Raw genomic sequence first — 24,683 nt, 5'->3', positions numbered from 1 at the left:
GGACCCCTTTCCTGGAACAATCTGACACAGAGGAAACGTCCATGAAAGGTGGCGGAGGAGGCTGGGGAAGGAATGGGATGGGAAGTCTTCTTTAAGGGGAAGGCACAGGTGGGCAATGGAGGGACATTTGGGAGACACTGCCTATGTTTAGGAAGTGGGTTTGGAGCCTGATCTTTAAGTCAATGTCTGTGACTCAAGAGGCGTCCAGGGTCCTCTTAAGTCACCCTATGTGTGGCCCCAACCCCATGTGAGAGTTGCTGGCACAGGAACGATGTGTGGATTCCCAGAGCCCAGAATACAAGGCAGGCGCATAATACATATTTGCTGAATAAAAGAATGAAGAACAAGGGCTGTCGCGTCGCGCAGCCAGGTCACGTTACTAAATGTTAACGAGCCGCTGCCCGCTTCTAGGGGGCGCAGCGCACTATACAAAATTCTCCAATTCCACATGGCTCCCGGAACCCTTATTTCGCTCTACTCAAGTTGCAACTCCGGAGGGAAGACGCCGGGACTTCCCGCTTGATAGGCGGGGATTGGAACCAATGAAAGAGGTGTGCTATGTATGCTGCAGCCAATAATAGAGGCTAAAGGAAGTGACGTTTACGGAAGTAAGGCTTCCGTCGGAAAAGCTCGATAATTACCCAGCCTAACCATTTCTCAGGTGCTTGCGAGGTGATTAGGCGGCAAAGATGTCGGAGCGAAAAGTATTAAACGTAAGTGTTGGGCGACTGGGGCTTTCCAATCGGAGCAGGACATCCCGGAACTCCGGGAGAGGGAGGACCTTCCTGAGATCTCCTCTTTGGAACCCTTCTTTCCCAACGGCCTTCCGCGGGATGGGGCACCCCAGACTCCGCCCCAGACTCCGCCCCAGACTCCGCCCCATCACCTCCCGTGGTGGGTGGGCCTTCGCTAAGTCTTCCCTTCTGGGCTGGGGTGTAGCCAGTCACCTGTGGGGCGTGGCTTGGGCTTTTACTCAATCACTTCACGAGATAGGGTTTTTCCCGGAGGGAATGATCCAATCACGTTATCTGGGGGCGGGGCTTCCTTAAAATACTTGCTGTCCTGTTGTGCCCTCCTCTCGAGGGGCGTGGCTCTGAGAAGCCCCGCCCCACTTGGGGACTGTAGCCAATCGTGTTCTTTGGAGAGGTGTGTGTTGTGTGTTTGTTTTTACTGCTGTCTGGTCTTGCAGATACCCTCTGCCTGACAGTGGCCAAGATTCCAGGCTCCCAGAAGAAAAGCAGAGGTTCATTATAAACTATACTGTTGGCACACTTATGTTTTTTTTGTTTTTTGAGACGGAATTTTGCTCTCGCTTCCCAGGCTGGAGTGCAGTGGCACGTTCTTGGCTCACTGCAGCTTCTGCCTCCTGGGTTCAAGCGATTCTCCTGCCTCAGCCTCCTGAGTAGCTGGGACTACAGGTGCCCGCCACCATGTCCGGTTAATTTTTTGTATTTTAGTAGAGATGAGGTTTCACCATGTTGCCCAGGGTGGTTTGGAACTCCTGACCTCAGGCAATCCACCCACCTCAGACTCCCAAAGTGCTGGAATTACAGGCGTGAACCACTACGCCCGGCCCCACACAGGTCTTTCTAGGAGAGCAGTCTCAGGCTTGCTGTAGGAACTCCTGGGAAACAGGAGCCCTGGGATACAAAGGAAGTGTGAGTATGGATTATGACAGATAACTCCACTGCACCACTGGAAAATAAAGCACTTTGTGTTTGGAGCACCTACTGGGTGCCAGACACTGCAAAGAGCACTTTATCCGCCTTACCTCAAGGAATGCGTGCAAAAACTCTTGGAGACAGAGGACAGTGTGCCCGTTTCACAGATGAGTAAACTGAGCCCTGCAGGTTTCAGCTACTCAGGAATCAGATCCAGGGAGATGACTCTGTAGGAAACGAATGTAGTATCGTGATTGGGAGGCTGAGCTAACAGTCCTGGTTTACCCTCTACAGAATTGCTGGGGAGTTGGGACACTTTGGGGAACTCGGTCTCCTGCCCGAACAACAGAAACGCTAACCAACGCTTAACCTCTACAAAGGGCAGGGCATGGTGGCTCACGCGTGTAATACCAGCACTTTGGGAGGTCAAGGCAGGTGGATCACCTGAGGTCAGGAGTTCCAGACCAGCCTGGCCAACATGGTGAAACCCCATCTCTACTAAAAATGCAAAAATTAGCGGGGTGTGGTGGTGGGCACCTGTAATACCAGCTACTGTGGAGGCTGAGGCAGGAGAATCGCTTGAACCCAGGAGGCGGAGGTTGCAGTGAGCCAAGATCGTGCCATTGGACTCCAGCCTGGGCGACAAGAGCAAAACTCCATCTCAGAACAAAAAACAAAAACAAAAACCCTGGCTTTTTAGAGCTTCCCGTGTAGACAGCATTTCACGTGTATTGTCATGACTGGTATTTAGGAGAATTAAATGCGTCCTGTATGACTCCACTGGGAAAGAGTCAGGAAGCTTGTGCCTGGCCTCCCTCCGACTGTACTGAGTCCTGCGAGTCCTCCCTGCCTGTCGCAGAACCTGGGGTGGGCTTGGGGACCCCCGACACAGCTCCCCAGAGCCCGTTCCCTCTGCCATGTCCTGCCCCTCCTTCTGAAAATAACTCCCCCAATGTTTCCTTCCTCCCCTGCAGAAATACTACCCGCCAGACTTTGACCCATCAAAGATCCCCAAACTCAAGCTCCCCAAAGACCGGCAGTACGTGGTGCGACTGATGGCCCCCTTCAACATGAGGTGAGCACCCCTCGCGTGACCCCACACACCAGTCATGGCTGAAGGACGCAGTGCCTGGCATCCGCAGAGGTGACTCGTCCAGTGTTAAGACCAGATCACTGGTCTTAGACATTGTCCTGGCTCAGACATTGATCATTCCAACCCTCCTTCACCTCACCATTTGGGATTAAGCTCTGGATTTTTAGAGCCCCCCAGCCAGTGCCTGCCTTGAGATCATGGTGGTTAGTAAACGTGTGAGCAGAGAGGATAGGACCCCACAGAGATGCAGCCCCATAGATATATTTCAGCTCCTCCAACAGCCAAGCTCGTTCCTACCCCAGGGCCTTTGCACACACTGCTGCCCCTGCTTGGAACTCTCTCCCTCCTTCTTTTCTTTTCTTTTCTCTTCTCTTCTCTTCTCTTCTCTTCTCTTCTCTTCTCTTCTCTTCTCTTCTCTTCTCTTCTCTTTTCTTTTCTTTTTTGTTGAGACAGAGTCTTGCTGTGTCACCCAGACTGGAGTGCAGTGGTGCAATCTCAGCTCACTGCAACCTCTACCTCCCGGCTTCAAGCGATTCTCCTGCCTCAGCCTCCTGAGTAGCTGGGATTACAGGCGTGCACCACCACTCCCAGCTAATTTTTGTATTTTCAGTAGAGTTGGTGTTTCACCATGTTGGCCAAGCTGGTCTCGAACTCCTGACCTCAGGTGATCTGCCCTCCTTGGCCTCCCAAAGTGCTGGGATTGCAGGCGTGAGCTACCGCACCTGGCCTTCTCCTTCTGCTTACACATGGCAGACTCCTCTTATCTGCCATAGGTCATGGCTCCAATCTCACCCCTCCGGGAGGCCTCCATCATCCCCACTCACAGTACCCAGATCTTGCCCTTTGTAGCACTTCAGAATTATTGTATTTCACCAACTCTAAACCCCACACCTTTTCATGCCCTAGCATACCTGAAATCACGCACCTAACGAGGAAAGAGACATCTGGGTCAGTGAAATTTGGTTCATGCCCATGTGTTGTTGGCCTGTCTACTCCTCCCCCTCATTCATTCATTTATTCATTCAACACTCATTTATTGGGCACCTGCTGTGTGCCAGGGTCTGTGCTGGGCACCAGAAACAAAGTCCCTGGCCTCATGGAGCCCACAGTCTAATGGGAAGTGGAGAACATTGGTAGTCAGGCAGGTGCACGGGCCCCAGAAGGTGGTGGCGCAGGAGGGAGGGCTATAGGTAGCTGGAGTAGTCAGGGCAACATCAGGGAAAATGCTGGTGGTGCTGAGGTCTGAGGATGAAGGGTGTCACCGGCCATGAGACCGTAGGAGTGAAGGCCTTGAGCTGGGACTGAGCTGGGGGTGTCTGCAGGATCAGACAGGAGGCGGGTGTGTTGGGCTGGGGAGCAGAGCCCAGCGTAGGAGGGGAATAGGGGGGTGGGGCAGCAGTTTTCTGTGTGGCATCTTTCCTCCTGGAGGGTGGGGTGCCCCATAAGCACCAAGATTGCTTCTGGGAGTGCATGACAGGCAGGCCTCACCTACTCGGGGCTTCCCAAACAGGCGACCCTTGGACTGAGCCCCAGGAAGATATGAATGAGAACACGAAGTTCTCAGGTAGAGGAAATTTGGACACAGGGCGAGGCAGCCTGCCTCTTGAAGGAGGGAGCTCCCCATCGCTGGAGGCAAGCAAGCAGTGATCTTGCAGGATGCCGCAGGGACAGCCTACCAGTGGGAGCCAGAGTCCCAAGACAGCTCACGTCCCTACATCCTGGCCCGCAGGTGTAAGACGTGCGGAGAATACATCTACAAGGGGAAGAAATTCAACGCTCGGAAGGAGACGGTGCAGAATGAGGTCTACCTGGGGCTGCCCATCTTCCGCTTTTACATCAAGTGCACGCGCTGCCTGGCAGAGATCACCTTCAAGGTAGATGAGACGGCCAGCCAGGCCTGTCCCTCTCCCCCAGCACACCTCAGATCAGGGTGGGCCCTGGGGTTCCTTACTCCAGTCCTCTCCATCCAGGGAATCTTATTTCAGTTTATCCCCAAGAAACAGACAACAGTTTGGGGGAGAGGTTCATGGCAGCATTCTATATAAAGGCAAAAAGACAGAAGCAACCTAGATAGGTAGTAATAAGGGATGAGAAGAACAAATTAGCGTGCAGGCTGGCCGGGGCTCACGCCTGTAATCCCAGCACTTTGGGCAGCTAAGGCAGGTGGATCACCTGAGGTCAGAAGTTCAAGACCACCCTAGCCAACAGGGCAAAATGCCATCTCTAATAAAAATACAAAAATTACTGGGCATGGTGGCGGACTATAATCCCAGTTACTCAAGAGGCTAAGGCAGAATTGCTTGAAGCTGGGAGGCAGAGGTTGCAGTGAGCGAAGATTGCACCGCTATACTCCAGTCTGGGTGACAGAGCAAGACTCCGTCTAAAAAAAAAAAAAAACAGCCAGGCACAGTGGCTCATGCCTGTAATTCCAGCAGATTGGGAGGCCAAGGCAGGAAAGAGAGCCCCTGAGGTCAGGAGTTTGAGACCAGCCTGGCCAACATGGTGAAACCCCTACTAAAAATACAAAAGTGAGCCAGGCATGGTGGCGCACACCTGTAATCTCGGGTACTTGGAAGACCGAAGCAGGAGAATCGCCTGAACCCAGGAGGTGGAGGCTGCAGTGAGCTGAGATTGTGCCATTGCACTCCAGCCTGGGCAACAAAGTGAAACTCCGTCTCAAAAAAAAAAAAGCATGCAATGGAATATTATACAGCCAATAAAAATCGCAATTTGACTTTTATTTGTTACTTGAGGATTTAAGGAAAGACTGACGATAACTTAAAATTTTCTCTTCCTATGCTTAAGTCCTCTTTGAATACTTTTTTGCCATAAGCTTTTTTCTTTGATTAAAAAAAACATTTTGGGCCGGGCGCAGTGGCTCACAGCCATAATCGCAGCACTTTGGGAGGCCAAGGCAAGCTGATGAGTTGAGGTCAGGAGTTCGAGACCAGCCTGGCCAATGTGATGAAACCCCAACTCTACTAAAAAAAAAATAAATAAATAATAATAATAATATTTTGGCTGGGTGCAGTGGCTCACGCCTGTAATCCTAACACTTTGGGAGGTGAAGGGAGGAAGATTGCTTAAATCCAGGAATTGAAGACCAGCTTGGGCAACATAGTGAGATCCCGTCTGTACAAAAAATATAAAAATCAGCTGGGCATGATGGCATGCTGTGTAGTCCTAGCTACTTGGGCGGCTGAGGCAGGAGAATCAATTGAGTCTGGGAGGCCAAGGCTGCAGTGAGCCGTGATTTCACCGCTGTACTCCAGCCTGAGTGACAGAGTGAGACCCCGTCCGCAAAAAAACAAACAAAACCTTTTTTTGAAATACTTGAAGATTTACAGAAAAGTTCCAACGATAGTACAGATAGTTTTCACCTACCCCTCACCAGCTTCCCCGCATATTAGCATCTTACATAACCAGGGTACGTCTGTCACAGTAAGAAACTAAGGGTGGGGCCAGGCATGGTGGCTCACTCCCAGCACTTTGAGAAGGCAAGGCAGGAGGATTGCTGGAGACCAGAAGTTCAAGACTAGCCTGGGTAACATAGTGAGACCCTGTCCGTGTCTACACACACACACACACACACACACACACACACACACACACACACAAATTTTAATTAAAAAAAGAAACTAAAGGTGGAATGTTACCATTACATTGTAGGCTGTGGCTGGGCACAGTGGCTCACGCCTGTAATCCCAGCACTTTGGAGGCCAAAGCAGGAGGATCGGTTGAGCCCAAGAGTTAGAGACCAGCCTGGGCAACATGGTGAAACAGCTGTCTCTACCGAAAAGAAATTCAAAAATTAGCCAGGTGTGGTGGTGCATACCTGTAGTCCCAGCTACTCAGGAGGCTAAGGTGAGAGGATTGCTTGAACCTGGGAGGCTGAGGTTGCAGTGAGCCATGATCCTGCCACTGCACTCCAGCCTGGGCAGCAGGGCGAGACCCTGTCCCAAAAAAAACAAAAAACATAGTGTTACTATTAGCATTTAGACCAAAGGTAGATTTCAGTTTTTCTGCTAATGTCACTTTTCTGTTCCAGTGTGTAATTTAAGATACCTGGGTGTATTTAGCCACTCTATTCAATAAACAAAAACAGGGGCATGCTCTATACATATTTGTACATGTGATTTATAATCAAAGAAAAGGTGTTAATAAATACAAAGGGCAAAAATCACAACACGTACAAAGCCTTGGAGATTTCTTTTTTTTTGTTTTGAGACAGGGTCTCACTTTGTAGCTGGAGTACAGTGGCGCGATCTCAGCTCACTGTAACCTCAACCTCCCAGGTTCATGTGATTCTCATGCCTTAGCCTCCAGAGTAGCTGGGGTTACAGGCGTGCACCACCTTGCCCTGCCTAATTTTTGTATTTTTAGTAGAGACGGAGTTTCGCCATGTTGGCCAGGCTGGTCTTGAATACCTGACCTCCAGTGATCTACCCGCCTCGTTGGAGAGTTTGTTTGCAGTCATGTTGAGGGTAGGGAGTGGAGGCTGCAGGGAGGCAGTGGGCAGATGAGAAGAGTCTTAAAGTCCATGCCAGGGAGTTGGGCATTTTTGCCCATGGAGATAAGAGGAGCACTAGGAAGAAATCTCACCAGCCAAAGCAATAAGACAAGAAAAAGAGAAGGTAGTAGAACCAGTAAAAATCAGAGAGAAGGGGCCCTGATCTGCTGGTGGTACTTTAGAAGATTCTGGTGCCTGGGGATGTAGGAGCTGATATCTGTCTATCCTCCCCGCAGACAGACCCTGAAAACACAGACTACACCATGGAGCACGGAGCCACGCGGAATTTCCAGGCTGAGAAGCTCCTGGAGGAGGAGGAGAAGAGGGTGCAGAAGGAGCGGGAGGACGAGGAGCTGAACAACCCCATGAAGGTGAGTCGGGGGCTGTGCAGGTGTTCACGGGCACTGTGTGTGTGGGTGTGTGTGTGTGCCGATGGGTGTGCCCTTCCTGCCTCAGGTCCCCAAGGAAGGAAGATGGGGTGGGGAGCGTGGTTGGTAAAACTTCAAGATGTCCCCAGGAGGCCAGGCATAGTGGCTCACGCCTGTAATCTCAGCACTTTGGGAGGCTGAGGTGGGAGGATCACTTGAGGTCAGGAGTCCTAGACCAGCCTGGCCAACATGGCGAAACCCTGTTCCTACTAAAGATTTAAAAACTTAACACTGGGCGCAGTGGCTCACACCTGTAATCCCAGCACTTTTGGAGGCTGAAGTGGGTGGGTCACGAGGTCAGGAGTTTGAGACCAGCCTGACCAACATGGTGAAACCCTGTCTCTACTAAACATGCAAAAATTAGCCAGGCGTGGTGGCGTGCTTCTGTAATTACAGCTACTCAGGAGGCTGAGGCAGGAGAATTGCTTGAACCCAGGAGGCAGATGTTGCAGGGAGCCGAGATGGCACCACTGCACTCCAGCCTGGGCAACAGAGTGAGATTCCGTATCCAAAAAAAAAAAAAAATTAGTCAAGCATAGTGGCGCATGCCTGTAATCCCAGCTACTCGGGGGGCTGAAGCAGGAGAATTGTGTGAACCTGGGAGAAAAAGTTTGCAGTGAGCCAAGCTCAAACCACTGCACTCCAGCCTGGGCAGCAAAGCAAGACTGTGTCTCAAAAAAATAGATAAATAAAAGAAATTATGTTCACTTCCAATAGGACAATTTTGTATTTTCTCAGAAATATTAAAAGGAGCCAGGAATGGTGGCTTGAACCTGTAGTCCCAGCTACTTTAGGGGTTGAGAGGGGAGGATCACTTGACTCTAGGAGTCAAAGACCAGCCTGGGCAATATAGTGAGACTCTGTCTCTACAAAACATTAAAAAATTAGCCAGGTGCTGGCCAGGTGTGGTGGCTCACACCTGTAATCCCAGCACTTTGGGAGGCCAAGGGAGGTGGATCACAAGGTCAGGAGTTCAAGACCAGCCCGGCCAAGAGGGTGAAACCCTGTCTCTACTAAAAATACAAAAAATTAGCCGGGCATAGTGGCAGACGCCTGTAATCCTAGCTACTTGGGAGGCTGAGGCAGAGAATTGCTTGAACTCAGGAGGCAGAGGTTGCAGTGAGCCGAGATCATGTCACTGCATTCCAACCTGGGCGACAGAGCAAGACTCTGTGTCAAAAAAAAGAAAAATTAGTCAAGTGCTTTGGGAGGCCAAGGCAGGTGGATCATCTGACATCAGGAGTTCAAGACCAGCTTGGCCAACACGGTGAAACCCTGTCTCTACTAAAAATACAAAAATTTAGCCAGGCATAGTGGCACGCACCTGTAATCCAAGCTACTCAGGAGGCTGAGGCAGGAGAATTGCTTGAACCTAGGAGGCAGAGGTTGCAGTAAGCTGAGATCGCGCCATTGCACTCCAGCCTAGGTGATGAGTAAAACTCTGTCTCAACAACAACAACAAAAATTAGGCAAGTATAGTGGTGTGCACCTGTGGTCCCACCTACTAGGGAGGCTGAGGCAGGAAGATCACTTGAGCCCAGGAATTTGAGGCTGCGGTGAGCTATGATCACACCATTGCACTGCAGCCTGGGAGACAGAGCAAGACTGTTGCTAAAAAAATACACACACACACACACACACACACACACACGTATATACACGTATATATATAATAAATTTTTAAATGACTGTCTTCCCTGCTGTCCCCTCCTGCTTCCATATTTCCCATCCATTCCTAGCTATTCCTGGACCCACCCACCCCTGCCAAATGTGAGTTTTCTGAGCAAGCCACATCAGAGCAGATACAACATTTTCCATGGCCGTGCAGAGCAACAGGGAGGGAAATGAGCCTTGGCAAGGGTTTGGTGTGTGCCTGGGCCTGTCGCACTGCTGTCTGTCTGTGAATTTAGTTACTTCCACACTGACAGCAAAGTGCTCTTACCCTGGTATTAGTCAGCTATTGCTACATAACAGGTTATCCCAAAACTTAGTGACTTAAAACAACAAACATTTATTATCCCACAGTTTTTGAGAGTCAGGCATCCAGAAGCAGCTGAGCTGGGTGGTTGTGGCTTGGGGGCTCCCATGAGGTTGCAGTCAAGGTGTTGGCCAGGGCAGTATCATCTGAAGGCTGGACTGGGGCTGGAGGAGCCACTCGCAAACTGGCTCCCTCTACTGGCTGTTGGCCTCAGTTCCTCCCTGTGTGGGGAGCTGCTTGAGCATCCTCACAACATGGCGGCTGCCTATCCCAGAGCACATGACCCGAGAGTGAGAGCAAGGAGGAAGCCCTGTGCTTTTATGTCCTAGTCTCAGAAGTTATGTGCCATTATTTCTGTCATATTCCATTAGTGCAAGTAGCTTGTCCAGCCCCTGCTCAAGAGGAGGGGAGTCACCTCCACCCCTTCAAGGGAGGAGCATTGGAGAATTTGTGGACATACTTTTAAACTGTCAGAATTGCCATTTTTCCAATGGGTAAATACAACAAGGTCACAGCACCGGGAGGCAGCCAGGCAGGATTCACTCCCAGCCTGCCTGGCTCCAAAGCCACTTCTCAGGTTCCTGTGGCCGCTGGACTCGCCTCCCTCAGCCTCAGTTTCCTTTTCTGTAAAATGGGGGTTGTGAGGATTAAATGAGTTGGCATATAGAAACGTCTTAGCCCAGGGCCTGGTGTACAGTAGGTGCTCAGGTTGTCTTTTACAATTTTTCCTTATTATTTTTGAGATACAGTCTCGCTCTGTCACCCAGGCTGGAATGCATTGGCACAATCTCAGCTCACTGCAACCTCTGCCTCCCGGGTTCAAGTGATTCTTCTGCCTCAGCCTCCCAAGTAGCTGGGATTACAGGTGTGTGCTACCACGCCTGGTTAATGTTTGTGTTTTTACTTTTATTTTTATTTATTTATTTTTTTGAGATGGAGTCTCACTCTGTCACCCAGGTTGGAGTGCAGTGGTGCAATCTTGGCTCACTGCAACCCCTGCCTCCCGGGTTCAAGCAATTTTCCTGCCTCAGCCTCCCAAGTAGCTGGGATTACAGGCACATGCCACTACGCCTGGCTAATTTTTGTATTTTTAGTAGAGATAGGGTTTCATGTTGGCCAGGCTGGTCTCGAACTCCTGACCTCAAGTGATCCGTCTGCCTCGGCCTCCCAAAGTGCTGGGATTACAGGCGTGACCCATAACACGCAGCCTGTATTTTTAGTAGAGACAGGGTTTCACCATGTTGGCCAGGCTGGTCTCGAACTCCTGACCTCAGGTGATCTGCTCACCCCGGGGTGATCTGCTCACCCCGGCCTCTCAAAATGCTGGGATTACAGACGTGAGCCACCACGCCTGGCCAAATTTTTCCTTATTATTCTTACTGAAAGATGGCACCAGGCCGGAAATCCAGGCCACCTGAGTCCAGAGCTGGCCTCTTTCCACCCCATCCTGCCCCGGGGCTCAGATCCCAGCTCCACCACTGCCCAGCCCCATGTGGTCACTTTCCCTCCCCAGACCTGAGTGTTCTCACCTGTGAAGTGGACACAGCGCTGGGCATGGGCAGGGGGTTCCCTGAGCAGGATGGAAACATGGGGGTAGGGGTTCCTCCCGTGGCCCACAGTGGCCCCTGAGGCCAGACAGGGTTTGCCCTGGGGTGCGATCCCCATGCACTCAGCCCCGCCGCCCTGCGCCTGCCAGGTGCTAGAGAACCGGACCAAGGACTCCAAGCTGGAGATGGAGGTGCTGGAGAACCTCCAGGAGCTGAAAGACCTGAACCAGCGGCAGGCGCACGTGGACTTCGAGGCCATGCTGCGGCAGCACCGCCTGTCGGAGGAGGAGCGGCGGAGACAGGAGCAGGAGGAGGATGAGCAGGAGACCGCGTGAGTCAGGGCCGGCCCAACCCACCCCCACCTCGCAGCCTCTGCACCGGCAGGCACTGCCTCTGCCCCAGACCCTTCCCCCGCTCTCCGGAGTGTCGCCTTTGCAGGGACCCCTTTCCCACCGCCCATCTCACTTTCTCCCTTGCGGCGTCTGTCTCGGGGGTCCCAGGCTACTGCCGGGCACTGTGACTCAGCACGTGGTCGCCCGCATGGCTGCCGTTTGTCACAGCGAGAGGACACAGCAGATTCAACAAAGGGAAAAGGCATGTGTGGTGTGTCGGGGGCCAGGCCTTCCAGATCCTCTCCTGGTGGAGCTTCACAGGACACACCTCATCCCCTAGCACCAGCCCGGAGGACTCAAGAGAGGCGCCATCACTAGGGAAGCTCCTAGAGACCCAGCGTGGGGTTCCTATGGGGCCTGGTCCCACAGCCCCCGCTGCCTGGCCCGTGCTGGGATTCCAGACTCCAGAGGAAAGCAGGGGTCATGCATCAACCATGGTGTCTGCAGGAACAGCTGAGGCCCCAGAGCCCATCCCATCCATGAGGGTGGGAGGCCCCCAGCACAGGCTCCTGGACACCCACCAAGGGCCACCCTCACCAGCTGCTTTCTGAGGACACAGCCTCAGGCCTCCTGGGTGAACGCTTTTCTTTTTCTTTTTTTCTTTTTTTTATTTTTTTTTTGAGATGGAGTGTCCCTCTGCCGCCCAGGCTGGAGTGCAGTGGTGCGATCTCAGCTCACTGCAAGCTCCACCTCCGGGGTTCACGCCATTCTCCTGCCTCAGCCTCCAGAGTAGCTGGGACTACAGGCATCCGCCACCACGCCCGGCTAATTGTTTGTATTTTTTAGTAGAGACGGGGTTTCACCATGTTAGCCAGGCTAGTCTCGATCTCCTGACCCTGTGATCCGCCTGCTTCGGCCTCCCAAAGTGCTGGGATTGCAGGCATGAGCCAACTCGCCCGGCCGACGCTTTTCTTTTTCGTTGAGGCAGGCTTTTGCTCTGTCGCCAGGCTGGAGGGCAGTGGTGCAGTCATAGCTCACTGTAGCCTCCATCTCCTGGGCTCAAGCGATCCTCCTGCCTCAGCCTTCTGGGTAGCTGGGACCACAGGGACACATCATCATGCCCAGCTAATTGTTTTTATTTCTGTACAGACAGGACCTTGCTATGTTGGCCAGGCTGGTTTTGAACTCCTGGCCTCAAGCAATCCTCCTGCCTCAGTCTCCCGAAGTGCTGGATGACAGGTGTGAACCCCTGTGGTTGGCTGGTGAATGCCTTTGACGCCGACCACTTCTGAGCCTGCGTGCTGATCCCCTCCTTTCCTGGTGCCTCATCTCCCCTCCCTCCTTTAGAATCTGAGCTGTAAGGACAGGGACGTGGTGGCCTCTCCTGTGTCCCCAGGGCTTCCAGCAGGTTTTGGTTTATGTTAGATTCCTCGTCAGTGCCTGACGGGTGTGCAGATCAGCGATACCGTGCAGAACAGCGTTGGGGGCCTGCGTTCATCCTGCGCCTTCCAGGCGCCGGGCGTGGCTCTAACCTCACTACCCACACAGCCCTGGGGGTCCGTGTGATCTTCATCGTGGAGGGGACTGAGGTCCAGGGAGGTGCAGGCATGAGCCCCACCAAGGTTACCCTCCAGGCTCCATCCAGACAGGCTGGTTCCGGCATCCAGGCCTTAACCACACCACTGCTCTCGGTGGACACGGAAGAGTTAATGTAAAAAAGTAGAAGGGTCCGAGCGCGGGGTCTCCCGCTTCCCATCCTGCACTGTGGGAGGCCGAGGCGGGTGGATCACCTGAGGTCAGGAATTTGAGACCAGGCTGGCCAACATGGCGAAACCCCATCTGTACTAAAAATACAGAAACAAATTAGCTGGGCGTGGTGGCAGATGCCTGTAAGTCCAGCTGCTCCAGAGGCTGAGACAGGAGAATTGCCTGAACCCAGGAGGCGGAGGTTACAGTGAGCCGAGATGGTGCCGCTGAACTCCAGCCTGGGCGACAGAGCAAGATTCCTTCTAAAAAAAAAATTAAAATTAAAAAGTAGACTGGGTGTGGTCGGTGGCTCACGCCTATAATCCCAGCACTTTGGGAGGCCGAAGCGGGCGGATCACCTGAGGTCAGGAGTTCGAGACCAGCCTGGCCAAGATGGCAAAACCCTGCCTCTACTACATATAGAAAAATTAGCTGGACACAGTGGTGCATGCCTGTAGTCCTAGCTCACATATTTAATTTTTGTAGAGACAGCGTCTCGCTATGTTGCCCAGGCTGGTCTCGAACTCCTGGCTCAAGCGATCCCCCTGTCTCAGCGTCCCAAAGAGCTGGGATGACAGGCGTGAGCCACTGCATCTGGCCTCTTTAATCTGTTTTACGTTTAAATAGAGGAAGTGGTAACCACTGGGTTAAGGAAGTCCCAGTGGGTGCTCTGCCCTCACAGAGCTCACCGTGTGGGGAGGGAGAGGGACAAGGAGACCAATACCCAGGACAACATCCACCTGGGTGAGAGAGAAGCCAGGGTATGTGAGCTTCAACTGTGAGGATGAGCTTCTCAGAGGAAGGGCGTCTTGCATTGGGTATTGAAGGGCGAGTAGGAGTTCACCAAGCGAGTGCTTAGAAAAGGGGGCATCCCAGGTAAGGGAATGTAGGCCCCTAATTTTTCAAATTCTTTTTGCAGAGATGCCGTCTTGCTGTGTTGCCCAGGCTGGTCTCATGCTCCTGGCCTCAGGGAGTTCTCCTGCCTTGGCCTCTAAAGGCACAGGGGTTACAGACATCAGCCACCATGTCTGGCCCCAAGACATTTTTCTAAAAGTCATTTTCTTTGAAGCTGTATCCCCTGATTAGAGTTCTTACACTGTGGTTCTCGCATAAACCACTCCCAGAATTAGAGACCGGCCTGGCCAAGATGGCGAAACCCCGCCTCTACTAAAAATACAAAAATTAGCTGGACACGGTGGTGCGTGCCTGTAGTCCTAGCTACTCGGTAAGCTGAGGCTGGAGAATCGCTTGAACCCAGGAGGCGGAGGTAGCAGTGAGCCAAGATTATGCCACTGCACTCCAGGCTGGGCAACAAAGATTCCATCTCAAAAAAGAAAAAAAAATACAAAAATTAGCCGGGTGTGGTGGCAGGCACCTGTAATCCCAGCTACTTGGGAAGCTAAGGCAGGAGAATCGCTTCAACCTGGGAGGTGGGGGTTGCAGTGAGCCAAGATTGCGCCACTGCGCTCCAGCCTGGGCAACAGAGCGAGACTCTGTCTCAAAAATAAAATGAAATAAAATTTAACGAGGCATAGGGACACATGCCTGTGGACCCAGCTACTCAGGAAGCTGAGTGGGGAGGATCGCTTGAGCCCAGGAGGTTGAGGTTGCAGTGAGCTATGATTGTGCCACTTCGCCCTCCCTGGGTGACAGAGTGAGACTTTGTCTCTTAAAAAAATTAAAAAGTAACCTGTGCTCCCCCTACTCCCTCCCACCCCTGCTCACCGAGGGCAGGAGGAGGTCTCCAGGCACCCAGGCCCCTGGCCACCCCAGCAGGTACATCCCAGGCACTGTTCCCCAAACAGAGCACATCCAAGTTCCCATCTTCCATCCCACAGGGCCCTGTTGGAGGAAGCCAGAAAGCGAAGACTGCTGGAGGACTCCGACTCACAGGAGGAGGCTGCTCCCGCACCCCTGAAGCCAGCCGGTCGGCCCAACCCCACCGCCATCCTGGACGAGGTAGGGGGTGCTGCCTGAGTCCCGGGGGCTCCCAGGTGAACTAGGGACAACTGAAGCCAGGGGTCAGCTTAACTTTTTCTTTTGTTTTTTTGTTTTGTGGTTTTTTGTTTTTTTTTTGAGACGGAGTCTCGCTCTGTCGCCAGGCCTGGAGTGCAGTGGCGCGATCTTGGCTCACTGCAACGTCTGCCTCCCAGGTTCAAGCGATTGTCCTGCCTCAGCCTCCCGAGTAGCTGGGACTACAGGCACGCGCCACCACGCCCGGCTAACTTTTTGTATTTTTAGTAGAGATGGGGTTTCACCGTGTTGGGCAGGATGGTCTCAATCTCTTGACCTCATGATCTGCCCGCCTTGGCCTCCCAAAGTGCTGGGGTTACAGGCGTGAGCCACCGTGCCTGGCCAGAGCTTGACTTTTTCTTAAAAGGCCAGTCTGCATCCTAACTCCTCCACTCTGTGGCTATAGCCCAAAACAACAATGATCAGGTGTAAATAAGTGGGCGTTGCCTGGTGCCAATAAAGCTTATTTATAGGCTGGGTGCAGTGGCTCATGCCTGTAATCCCAGCATTTTGGGATGCCAAGGCAGGAGGATCGCTTGAGGCCAGGAGTTTGAGACCAGCCTGGGCAACAGAGTGAGACCCCTTCTTTACAAAATTACAAAAATTAGTTATGGGTGGTGGTGCATGTCTGTGGTCCCAGCTACTTGAGAGACTGAGGCAGGAGGACCGCTTGAGCCCAGAAGGTCAAGGCTGCAGTGAGCTGTATCAGTATCACTGAACTCCAGCCTGAGCAAGAGTGAGACTCTGTCTAAAATAAACAAAAATTAAGGCCGAGCGCAGTGGCTTACGCTTGTAATCCCAGCTACTCAGAAGGCTGAGGCGGGAGAATCGCTTGAACCCGGGAGGCGGAGGTTGCACCGAGCCAAGATGGTGCCACTGCACCCCAGCCTGGGCGACAGAGGGAGACTCTGTCTCAAAAAAAAAAGAAAAATACTTAATTTACTAAAACCGGTGGCAGGCCTATGGGTCTGTAATTCGCCAACCCCTGTTTAAGCTGCCGAAATAAGAGAATGTAAAGAAAGAACGTAGGAATTTATTTCTCAGTCACATAATAGCCCTGGGCTGACAGTCTAGGACTTCGGGCAGCTCTGCTCCATGGAGCCATTCAGGGATTCAGGCTCCTTCCTTCTCCTGGAGCACGGCTTCCTGCGCTGTGGTCACAGCTGGCTCAGAGCACCTTCAGGGTCTGGCTGTGGGAAGGCAAAAAGTGTGTGGAGGACCACCCAGCCTCAGATGCGGCCCACCTCAGTTCTTCTCATGCCAGAGGCCACAGCACAGTCACAAGGCCCATCTGGTGGTGAAGGAAACTGTGAGATGCATCCTCCAGCTGGTCTGTGCCTGTCTGTGCTGCTAACTAGAACGAAGGGAGGCCGGGCGCCGTGGCTCAAAGTGCTATAATCCCAGCACTTTGGGAGGCCGAGGCAGGTGGATCGTCTGAGGTCAGGAGTTCGAGACCAGCCTGACCAACATGGAGAAACCCTGTCTCTACTGAAAATACAAAAATTAGTCGGACATGGTGGTGCACGCCTGTAATCCCAGTTACTCGGGAGGCTGAGGCAGGAGAATCGCTTGAACCTGGGATGCAGAGGTTGCAGTGAGCTGAGATTGTGCCATTGCCCTCCAGCCTGGGCAACAGAGTGAGACTCTATCTCAAAAAAAAAGAAGGGAGGAAGGAGTTTTGGCGGATGACCAGCATTTTCCACCACAGCTGACTCATCCAAGGTGGCCTCAGCCACTCTGGTTTGTGAATTGAAGAAGGTGGTAAAAGTAGGGGCTCATAAACCAATAACACAGACACACAGAAACAATTGTTCTTGGCTGGGCGCAATGACTCACGCCTGTAATCCCAGCACTTTGGGAGGCCGAGGCAAGCGGATCGCGAGGTCAGGACATCGAGACCATCCTGGCTAACACGGTGGAACCCTGCCTCTACTAAAATACAAAAAATTAGCCAGGTGTGGTGGCGGGCGCCTGTAGTCCCAGCCACTCAGGAGGCTGACGCAGGAGAATGGCGTGAATCTGGGAGGTGGAGCTCGCAGTGAGTGGAGATCGCGCCACTGCCCTCCAGCCTGGGCGGCAGAGTGAGACTCCGTCTCAAAAAAAAAAAAAAAAAAAAAAGAAAGAAACGATCGTTCTTTCTTCCTTTTTTGTTTTTGTTTGTTTGTTTGTTTGACACAGACACAGGGTCTTGCTCTGTTGCCCAGGCTGGAATGCAGTGATGCAGTCCCAGCTCACTGCAGCCTCAACCTCCTGGCCTCAAGCAGTCCTCCCACCTCAGTCTCCTGAGCAGCTGGGACCACAGGCACGCACCACCATGCCTGGCTAATTTTTCTTTCCATTCTTTTTTTTTTTTTTTTTTTTTTTTTTTTGAGACAGTTTCACTCTTGTTGCCCAGCCTGGAGTGCAGTGGTGCAATCTCGGCTCACTGCAACCTTCGCCCCCGGGTTCAAGCGACTCTCCTGCCTCAGCTTTCCAAGTGGCTAGGATTACAGGCGCCTGCCACCATGCCTGGCTAATTTTTGTATTTTTAGTAGAGATGGAGTTTCACCATGTTGGCCAGGCTGATCTAGAACTCCTGACCTCAGATGATTCACCTGCCTCGGCCGCCCAAAGTGCTGGGATTACAGGTGTGAGCCACTGCACCTGGCCCCTAATTTTTCAAATTATTTTTGCAGAGATCCCGTCTTGCTGTGTTGCCCAGGCTGGTCTCATGCTCCTGGCCTCAAGCAGTTCTCCTGCCTTGGCCTCTAAAGGCACAGGGATTACAGACATCAGCCACCATGTCTGGCCCCAAGACATTTTTCTAAGACACTTTCTTTGAAGCTGTATCCCCTGATTAGAGTTCTCACACTGTGGTTCTCGCATAAACCACTCCCAGAATTCATTGTCTACAACTTCCTATCTCTTTTTTTTTTAAATGAATCAACTGAGTAAAGCTACTTTGAAAGCAGTCCAACCTTTCATGATTTAATCCCTCAGTCTTGTGCCTGTACCTGATTTGATAGCAGGTGTTTTATTTGGTTTTACATGATTCACCTTCATCAAGACTTTTCAAACCTTCACCCTAACTTTCATAGGAAGGAGTATCTCCACACTTGCATTTTCTTGGTTTATTTTATTTTTATTTTAGAAAGGAGGTCTTGCTCTGTCACCCAGGCTGGAGTGCAGTGACGCGAGCACAACTCACTGCAGCCTCCAACTCCTGGGCTCAAATGATCCTCCCACCTCAGCCTCTCAAGTAGCTGGGAGCACAGGTGCATGCCACCATAGCCAACTAATTTTTAATTTTCTTTTTTTTTCTTAGAGACAAGTCTGTATGTTGTCCAGGCTGGTCTCAAACTCCTATCCTCAGGCAGTCCTCCCGCCTTGGCCTCCCAATCCTTAGTTTAGTTTAATGATGATGAGTACCACCTGTAGAAACAGGTTTGGGAACTAACCTAGGTAACTTTTTTTTTGAGACGGTCTCATTCTTTCGCCCAGGCTGGAGAACAGTGGCACAGTCTCAGCTCACTGCAACCTCCAACTCCCAGGCTGAAGCAATTGTCCTGCCTTAGCCTCCTGAGTAGCTGGGTTTACAGGCGTGTGCTACCACACCTGGCTAAGTTTTGTATTTTCTTTTTATTAATAAAGAGACAGGGTTTCACCGTGTTGACCAGGCTGGTCTCGAACTCCTGACCTCAATTGGTCCACCCGCCTCGGCCTCCCAAAGTGTTGGGATTACAGGTGTGTGCCACTGCACCTGGCCATCTGTGCCTTTTGACTTCTTTTCCTCATTTTGACATCAGCCCAGAGCCACGACTTTTTTTTTTTGAGATGGAGTCTCGCCCTGTCACCCAAGCTGGAGTGCAGTGGTGTGATCTCGGCTCACTGCAACCTCCGCCTCCCAAGTTCAAGCAATTCTCCTGCCTCAGTCTCCTGAGTAGCTGGGACTACAGGCATGTACCACCAAGCCTGGCTAATTTCTTGTATTTATAGTAGAGATGGGGTTTCACCGTGTTAGCCAGGATGGTCTCGATCTGACCTCGTGATCCACCCGCCTTGGCCTCCCAAAGTGCCTGGATTAGAGGCGTGAGCCACCGCGCCCAGCCCAGAGCCACAACTTTAAGGAGGCCTCTCCAACGCCTTAGCAGTGGCTGCCGCACACACCATCGGCTTGGCACTCAAGGTCTCTGCCCATTCTCCATCCCACATAGCCTGCCCTGGCACTTCCTGAATCACACTGTGGCTTCTCATCACGCCTTTACCCATGCCATTCCCCTTACCTGGGATGCCCCCTTTTCCACGCACTTGCTTGGTGAACTCCTACTCACCCTTCAATACCCAATGCAAGACGCCCTTCCTCTGAGAAGCTTATCCTCACAGTTCAAGCTCACGCACCCTGCCTTCTCTCTCACCCAGATGGATGTTGTCCTGGGTATTGGTCTCCTTGTCCCTCTCCCTCCCCACACGGTGAGCTCTGTGAGGGCAGAGCACCCACTGGGACTTCCTTAACCCAGTGGTTACCACTTCCTCTATTTAAACGTAAAACAGATTAAAGAGGCCAGATGCAGTGGCTCACGCCTGTCATCCCAGCTCTTTGGGACGCTGAGACGGGGATCGCTTGAGCCAGGAGTTCGAGACCAGCCTGAGAAACATAGCGAGATCCCGTCTCTACAGAAATTAAAAATGTTAGCCCGGCATGGTGGCGTGCACCTGCAGGAGGCTGAGGCAGGAGAATCGCTTGAGCCCTGGAGTTCGTGGCTGCAGTGAGCTATGATTACACCACTGCACTCCAGCCTGGGCAATAGAGTGAGACCTTCCCCCCCAAAAAATTTTTTTTAATAAATAAAATAGATTAAAGGGTACCTTCTGTTGCAATTAAGGAGCTGGAGGTCTTTTCTACCTGCCCCTAACTCTTTCTCAAGGCGGCTTCCTCCATTTTCACTTGTTCTCTCAAGTACATTGAGCACCTCCTTGTGCCAGGAGCTGTTTGTGGCACCGCAGAGCCAGCAGTGGGGAAGACAGGAGCTTACAGCAGAGTTGGGGAGAGAATTATAACAGCCAGCAGAGGGCACTGTGAGCGTGGACATGCAGCCTGCATACGAGCTTGAACCATGATGGGCTTCTCAGAGGAGGGGTGTCTTGTGTTGGGTATTGAAGGGTGAGTAGGAGTTCACCAAGCGAGTGCATGGAAAAGGGGGCATCCTTGGTGAAGGGAATAGCATAGGTAAAGGCGTGGAGATGAGAAGCCACGGTGTGATTCAGGTAAGTGCCAGGACAGGCTATGTGGAATGGGGAATGGGCAGAGACCTTGAGTGCCAAGCCTAGGGCAGTGGGGAGCCATAGAGGAGTTTAGAGCAGAAGAGGAAGGTGGTCAGCGCAGCAGTGGAAGAGTGGGCATGGGGCAGTGAGCAGGGGTTGGGGCAGAGGGGCCAGACTGGGCCCTGGATCCAGGCCAGACCCCCACACGTGTCCCCATCACCTGCAGGCCCCAAAGCCCAAGAGGAAGGTGGAGGTCTGGGAGCAGAGCGTTGGCAGCCTGGGCAGCCGGCCCCCACTGTCGAGGCTGGTCGTGGTGAAGAAGGCAAAGGCCGACCCAGACTGCAGCAACGGGCAGCCTCAGGCGGCCCCCGCCCCAGGTAAGGTCACAGATTTCCCAGAGCCTGGCCCGGTTTCTATAGTGGCCTCTAGGTGGCGGCAGCGCTCCCTGTGCAATTATAGAGCCTTCATGGGGTGGGTGGGGGGCAGCCTGTGACCCCCACAGGACCAATTAGTGGAGTGAGCAGAGAAGGCAGGCAGTTTCTTTTTGTCTTTTTTTTTTTTTTTTTTTTTTAAGGCAGAGTCTTGCTCTGTTGCCCAGGCTGGAGTGCAGTGGCGCCATCTCGGCTCACTACAACCTCCGCCTCCCGGGTTCAAGCAGTTCTCTGCCTCAGCCTCCCGAGTAGCTGAGACTACAGCACCATGCCCGGCTAAATTTTTGTATTGTTAGTAGAGATGGGATTTGTCCATGTTGGTCAGGCTGGTCTGGAACTCCCGACCTCAGGTGATCCACTCACCTCGGCCTCCCAAAATGCTGGGATTACAGGCATGAGCCACTGCGGCCGGCCTCTTGTTGTCTTTTAATTACAAAAGGAGCCAGTGCTTGCTTTTAAAGCCCAAGTCACATGGGAGTGTGTAAAATAAATGTTGAATCCGTGCTTCCCTGCCCAGCCTTCACTGTCAGCAGATGCCCAGATCCCCCGTCCCACCTCCGGGGCTGTCTGTACAGCATGTGTGTCTCTGTTGTCACATACCTGGTGCTCTGTAGGGAGGAGAGCCCCACACCTCCAGTCCCCAGGGGATGGAGATTTGGGGTGGCGTCAGCGTTGCCAGGTGGTTAAGACCAGAATTCGGAGCCGAGCAGCCCGGGGGCGGATTCCCCACACCCATACCTGCTTGTGCTATGGCTTTGGCCAAGGGACTTTCCCCCCAGCGGGGCCTCAGTGTCCTGTCCTGTAAAATGCAGCCAAGGGGACCTATCACTTAGATAGGGTCAGCCGCTGGGTTTGGGTTGATTCCGTGAGCGGTGGCACTTGAGTAGATCCTGATCCTGGCACACGGCGAGCCTTTGAGACATTTGAGACATTTTTATCAGTGCTGGTAAAAAATTATGCCATTTGGCCGGGTGCAGTGGCTTACACCTGTAATCCTAGCACTTTGGGAGGCCAAGACCGGCGGATCACTTGAGGTCAGGAGTTCAAGACCAGCCTGGCCAACATGGTGAAACCCCATCTCTACTAAAATTTGCCGGGCATGGTGGTGGGTGCCTGTAATCCTAGCTACTTGGGAGGCTGAGGCAGGAGAATTTCTTGAATCTGGGAAGCAGAGGTTGCACTGAGCCAAGATCGCGCCACTGCACTCCAGCCTGGGTGACAGAGTGAGACTCCATCTCAAAAAAAAAAAAAAAATTATCCCATTTGTCAGAGGAAAAGACCGAGAGTCAGAGTGGCTTTCACAGCCGGGCGTAGAATCTGCCCCTCTTAATTGCCTTAGTATGATTTCTGCTAAGGCGATTAAGTCCACAGTGACTGGGTTTGAACTTTGCGCCATTTCCGTTCTTGGCAGCGCACGTTGCCTGCCTGGGCAGGGTTTGCGTTGGCCATTGTTCAGAAGCAGAGCTGTTGAGTCCCGGGTGTGCAGATGTAAATCTACAAGGGGTCCCATCAGGTGCCATCCAGAAAGGCCAGGTCATTCACATGCTGTCGCCTCTGGGCCTTGCAAACCTGCAGAGGTGGCCGGCCCCGTGCTCCAGACCTTGTCCCTGGCCCGTCTGCTCTGGAGCTGAGATGAGCTAACTCTCGCTCTCCCCCCAGGAGCCCCGCAGAGCGGGAAGGAGGCTGACCCTGCACCCCCGACGCCTGGCGCGTCCTCCCTGAGCCAGCTGGGTGCGTACCTGGACAGTGACGACAGCAACGGCAGCAACTGAGCCCTCCTAGGACCCCCTCACCGGGTCAAGGTCACACGTCCAGCTTCAGCCACGTCGAGGCCGGCGTTGCTGGTGGTCAGGGCAGGAGGCCTTGGCGTGACCGGAGACCCGACAGACACGCGCCAGCATGCTCCAAGCACATAGGGCCAACAGGGGCCACAGCCCCAGGAGGTCGCTTCTCTCTGCCCTCACCAGCCTCTCAGCACCTCGGGGACCCCTGCTGCTCTTGCCCCCACCTGTCACTATGCTTAGGGCTGCAACATCCCTGGAGCAGCTTCCAACACTACTTCAGGGTGGCGGTGTTTGGGGCACTGGGCGAGCCCGCCGGCCTCTAGATGGCCCCATCTCTTCCTTCCACAAACCGTCTGGAACCAATAAAAGGAAATCTGCCAACCGCCCGGGCCCCTTCTCTCTCCCAGAGTCTGATGAGGAGGCCCCAGGACGAGGCTCTGTCAGCACAATTCGAGGGTCATCCCACAGAGGTTTGTTTGTTTTCTGAGACACGATCTCACTCTGTTGCCCAGGCTGGAGTGCGGTAGCGTGTTCTTGACTCACTGCAGCCTTGAACCTCCGAGCTCACGTGATCCTCCCACCTCAGCCTCGTGAGTCACTGAGACCTCAGGTGTGCGCCACCATTCCTGGCTAACTTTTTGTATCTTTAGTAGAGACTGGGTTTCACCATGTTGCCCAGGCTGATCTCGAACTCATGAGCTCAAGTGATCCTCCTGCCTCGGCCTCACAAAGTGCTGGGGTCACAGGCATGAGCCACTGTAACAGGCATGAGCCCAGATATTTATACTTAGTTGTCGCCTGAGTGTGCCCAGGCTTACCATCTGGGCTTTTTCTGTTCTTTCTTTCTTTCTTTACCTTTTTTTTTTTTTTTTTTGGAGACGAAGCCTCACTCTTGTCCCCCAGGCTGGAGTGCAGTGGCGTGATCTTGGCTCACTGCAACCTCCACCTCCTGGGTTCAAGCGATTCTCCTCCCTCAGCCTCCAGAGTAGCTGGGATTACAGGCGCCCGCCACCACGCCTGGCTAATTTTTGTATTTTTAATGGAGACGGGGTTTCACCATGTTGGCCAGGCTGGTCTCGAACTCCTGACCTCAGGTGATCTGCCCCCCCCTTGGCCTCCCAAAGTGCTGGGATTACACGCGTGAGCCACCGTGCCCCACCTTTCTTTCTTTAAAAAAAAAAAAAAAACGAATTGAGAAACAGGGTCTGGCCATGTTGCCCAGTCTGGACTCGACCTCCTGTCCTCAATGAACCCTCCTGCCTCAGCCCCCCAAAGTCCTGGGTTTACAGGGACATGCCACAGTTCCTCTCCTGGGCCTAGCTCCCCGCCCCCTCCCCCTTTTTCAGGCAGGATCTTGGTCTCTCACCAAGGCTGGAGTGTAGTGGTACAGTCACAGCTCACTGCAGCCTCAATCTCCCGGGCTCAAGTGATCCTCCCACCTCAGCCTCCCAAGTATCTGGGACTAGAGGCAGAGCCACCACACCTGCCTGATTTTTTTATTTTTTAATTTTTTTGTAGAGAAGGAGTCTCGCTATGTTGCCCAGGCTGGTCTTGAACTCCTGGCCTCAAACCTCCTACCTTGGCCTCCCAATATGCTGGGATTCCAGGCCTGAGCCAGCACACCCGGCTGGAATTCCATTATTTATGCCAGAGTTCAGCCTTCCCCTACTGGGGACATTGGGTTCGTTCCCCATAATGTTGCTGCTGAACACAGTGTCACGACAAACCTCCTCGTGGGTGTTTCCTTATGAATGTGGGCAAATACCTCTTCAGAACAGACAGCCAGAAATGGAACTGCCTACTCGAAGAAGGTTCATATTGTTCACTTTAAAAGATTCCAGGCTGGTGCCTGTAATCCCCGCACTTTGGGAGGCTGAGGCAGGCAGATCACCTAAAGTCAGAAGTTCAAGACCAGCCTG

The 24,683-nt window shown here is 52.8% G+C and overlaps 1 protein-coding gene across 1 annotated transcript; it reads left to right on the top strand.

The window, feature by feature from the left end:
• The first annotated feature begins 570 nt into the window (after positions 1 to 570).
• YJU2 (YJU2 splicing factor homolog) lies at positions 571 to 23,146 on the top strand. Its single transcript, XM_032177686.2, has 8 exons — positions 571 to 713; positions 2,636 to 2,736; positions 4,484 to 4,628; positions 7,501 to 7,635; positions 11,367 to 11,548; positions 15,134 to 15,254; positions 20,776 to 20,926; positions 22,640 to 23,146. Exons 1-8 carry the CDS (start codon positions 690 to 692, stop codon positions 22,750 to 22,752), a joined length of 972 nt encoding a protein of 323 aa, XP_032033577.1. The 5' UTR covers positions 571 to 689; the 3' UTR covers positions 22,753 to 23,146.
• The last annotated feature ends 1,537 nt before the right edge of the window (positions 23,147 to 24,683 follow it).

This window comes from Hylobates moloch, unplaced genomic scaffold (assembly GCF_009828535.3).
Source record: "Hylobates moloch isolate HMO894 unplaced genomic scaffold, HMol_V3 SCAFFOLD_15, whole genome shotgun sequence".
Taxonomy (NCBI): domain Eukaryota; kingdom Metazoa; phylum Chordata; class Mammalia; order Primates; family Hylobatidae; genus Hylobates; species Hylobates moloch.
The sequence above is the reverse complement of the archived record's forward strand: the minus strand, read 5'-3'. Positions and strand labels throughout refer to the sequence as shown.